At 38.3% G+C, this 3,977-nt stretch overlaps 1 protein-coding gene across 1 annotated transcript; it reads right to left on the bottom strand.

Moving 5' to 3' along the window:
* Positions 1–1,278: 1,278 nt before the first annotated feature.
* On the bottom strand, positions 1,279–2,103 carry LOC129943247 (uncharacterized protein K02A2.6-like). The gene has a single exon (XM_056052557.1). The coding sequence runs from the start codon at positions 2,101–2,103 to the stop codon at positions 1,279–1,281; it is 825 nt and encodes a 274-aa protein (XP_055908532.1).
* Between the last annotated feature and the right edge of the window lie 1,874 nt (positions 2,104–3,977).

Raw genomic sequence — 3,977 nt, forward strand, 5'->3', positions numbered from 1 at the left:
ACAAGGAAAAAGCTACAATGGGCTCTCAAAATCTTCGAACCATTTAAATTTGCAAGACCAGATGGGATCAATCCTTGAGGCAATTTTTAAAACCTGTCTATATTTGTTCCATATTCCTTCGGCATGGAGATAAGTTAAAGTTATTTTTATACATAAAGCAGGTAAATTCTCGCTCAATCATAAAGGTCTACGACTAATAAGCTTACCATCATTCCTTCTTAAAACCTTAGAATATCCACTTTATGGCAAGTATTGATACAAGACTTTTTTCTACGTCTCAACACTCCCTCATCATAGAGAGTTCACTACGGTTGCTTTCGCTCTGAACAACGTGGACACATCTGCAATCACATCTGCACTAACATCTCTTAAGGTAGAGAGTTCACTTATGGAGTTAATACATTTAATTCTGAGTAGCAGATTATTAACTCTAAACTTGACAACTCTTCTGCTAGAAGATTCTTTATAGAAGAGACACCGTAAGATGGTGTTCCTAGTTGCAAATTAAATAGTAACAAGCCTGGTTGCGGAGGGTTTGAGAGTGATTACCTATGCGGATGACGTTGCTATAGCGGTTTCAGGAAAGAATTTTAAAATCTTAAGAGAATTCTTACAAAATACCTAAGACAGACTTATACTTAACAAACACAAAACAAAATTTATCCTATTTTCGAGAAAATACAAAATTACATTTCTTAAGGCTCAGTAGCTGGGTCTTATTTTAGACAAAAAACTAAATTGCAAAGGCAATGTACAAGAAAGAGTCAAAAAAGCTATTGTAGCTTTCTTTTCTTGCAAAAAAGCTATTAGTAACTACAACATTGGCCACTCTGTAATTCTTAGGTATTTAGAATCAACTCTAAATCACACTGACTAGTGACTACACCATACCCCATCCTGTCCAGAACCGACTAGCATCCCAACCACAGTGCACGTCTTGTGAGAGTCTTGTCTTTAAGCAGTGATCTTTTGTTTTCTTTTCTGCTCGTTTATTGTTTCTATGTGATTTATTGAAAAATAACCCTAACTCAAAAAATAGCGCAACTAAAACCAAAAATAAAGAACCCAACCCCTTATTCAATTTAAATAAATAATAACAATAAACATATAATTTCCGTGACGTATAATTCAATAAGTGTGTTGTGTATGCATTTAAGTCTATTTCTTAATTCTTTATTAATTACAAAGGCACGCTTCTAATGAACTCTTTTACAAAAGATGCGTTTATTAATATATCTTATAAAATTCTAGATACATCCAAGAGATGATTTAAGATAGCTATATATCAGAAAGAGAAAGATGGATGGTTAAAGTCGAATACACATTACAAGACAAATACAGATCTCTCATTAAGGCAAATACACAATATTTCTTCCCACCCCTCGTGGCTAAGGTGAGAATAGGACCCGAGGCTTCCGAGGTCTGGTGGATCTTCGTGGAGCTGCTGGGGGTGTTTTGCGAGTTTTGTTTTTCAGTTACTTTTGTAAATATATCTAGACTAGTCCGGAGTGAACGACCCAAAAATAGCTGCAATGGTGATTGGCCTGTGGTGGTATGAGGTGCTTTTCTATATTGCCGAAGGAATTTGTTAAGGTTTAGCTGAAGTGAGGTCTTAGTAGTTTCGATGGTTCTTAGTGCATTTTTTACTGTTTGTACGCTCCGCTCGGCTTGTCCATTCGTTGATGGATGGTACGGTGCTGTCAGCTTATGATATTTTACGCCAACTGTCTGTAGATACGTTTTAAATTCAGCTGACGTAAAATTTGTGCCATTATCAGACACCACTATTACTGGGACACCATATGTAGCAAATAATTCATCGAGAATAGATATAGTAGCACCAGTTGTCATCGAGTTAGTTGTTTTAACTTCAAGCCACTTGCTATAAGCATCAGATACTATGAGTAACATCATTCCAGCGACGGGTCCCGCGTAGTCTATATGGACTCGTTCCCACAGTCCTTTTGGATACTCCCAATGGTGTTCTCGAAACTGGGGGGGTAAGTGTGCATTTGTAGTACAGTTGCTACAATTCCTTGCCATACGTTCGATATCTGCGTCAATTCCCGGCCAAAAAACAAATGATCGTGCCAAACCTTTCATCTTTACCATTCCCAAATGCGCTAAGTGAAGATCTGCAAGAACTTTTTCACGTAAAGTTGATGGAATTACCACTCTGTGTTCAAAGACAAGACAATTTGCAGCTATAGGTTAGCTGGACTCAGGCGATTTGAAACCCGATCGGACTAGACATTGACCTGATTCGAGTATGGAACACATTTTGCCCAAATGAAGATCTTTTCTAGTTTCTTGAGCAATTCGTTTTGCATTGAGTGGCAGTTGATGAATTTGATGAACTAAAAAATTATTGAATGGGTCATATTCTGTTTCAAAATCAAAAACTTGTTGCGATTGGGAAATTTTATTGACATCTGTTTCTAAAGAAGGTCGTGAGAAGTAATCAGCATTCGCGTTTTCTTTGGTTGTTTTGAATTTGACATCATAATTGAAGTTGGTCAGGAACTCAGCATAATTTGCCATTCTGCTGATACAGAGAACAGGTAAAGATTTTTCTAGGTGCAGAATTTGAGACAATGGCTTGTGGTCGGTGATGAGGGTCCAATGGCGAGCGTATAAATACATGAAAAACTTTTGTACAGCCCAGACAATAGCTAATGCCTCCTTATCGATCTGAGGGTATCGCTGTTCTGTTGCGCTCATGGTGTGGCTTGCATATGCTATTGGCCTTTCCTGTCCATTACTTAAGACATGTGAAAGGACGGCTCCAAGTCCAGTTTTACTCGCATCAGTGGCTAATAGAAGCGGAAGTGACGGGTCATAAGGCATAAGGACTTGTGGCGATATTAAAATACTTTTGATGTTCATATATGCTTCGTGTGCTTCTTGTGTTCACTTAAACGATTCAGACCGCAGCATGTTTCTCAATGGTCGATCTCTCGTCGAAAGATCTGGAATAAAAGAACTATAATAAGTTGCCTTACCCAAAAATAGTTGCAGTTCTTCGAAGGTGGAAGGTTTTGGTGCTTTTTTCACTGCTTCTGTGTGTTTGTCTGATTTTTGAATCCCATTAGCATCGATTTTATGTCCCAGAAATTCTACGCATGATGTCGCAAACACACATTTCTCTCGATTCAAATGAAGTCCATGTTCTCTTACTCTCTCCAAGACCAGATTGACAACTTCCAGCATTTCATCAAAATTTTTGGCATGAATAAGGATGTCGTCGAAGAAGATTCTTACATTTCGAATGCCTTGAAACACCATTTCGATTCGCCGCTGCTAAATTGCCGGAATGTTTGCAGCTTCGTATACAGGACGAGTTGGCCGAATTGATCCATGGGTAGTGGTGTTTAATGTCATGGCATGGCTGAACTCCTCGTCAATGGGTAAATGTGAATAGGCATCTGTGACGTCCAAGTGGCAGAATACTCTTGCATCTTTCATTTGATTAAATATATCCTCAACTTTTGGAATTGGATGTTCATCAATGAATTCCCAGTAATACGAATACGTCAATTTTTCTTGGATACTATATGTGTTGTTGATGCCCATTCCGAGTATTCCACTTTTTTATAGAATCCTGAGGAAATTTTCAAGTCGATCTCTTTGGCATAAGCATCCCGCAATGCCAAAGGAATTTCCCTTGCTCTCATAAAAACTTTTGACACGTCAGGCTTAAAATGAAGTGAAGCAGGAGGTCCCTTTAGTTTGCCAGCTATGTTACTGAACACCTCTTCGTATTGGTTGAGAAGGGAGTTCATTTGATTTCGTTGTTCTTCTGACGGATTAGGAGTTGTTGATGTGAGAGAGTTGACGTAACCTGAAGTTTCAAAGAACTTAGAAAAATGTATTTCACTGGCGAATTGAGCGATCCATTCCATTCCAAAGAGAGTGTCAAAGTGGCCTTCTACTACATAGAGATTTAACCTACGAACTTTTCTGCCAACAGTTACAGT

This window comes from Eupeodes corollae, chromosome 1, assembly GCF_945859685.1.
Source record: "Eupeodes corollae chromosome 1, idEupCoro1.1, whole genome shotgun sequence".
Lineage (NCBI taxonomy): Eukaryota > Metazoa > Arthropoda > Insecta > Diptera > Syrphidae > Eupeodes > Eupeodes corollae.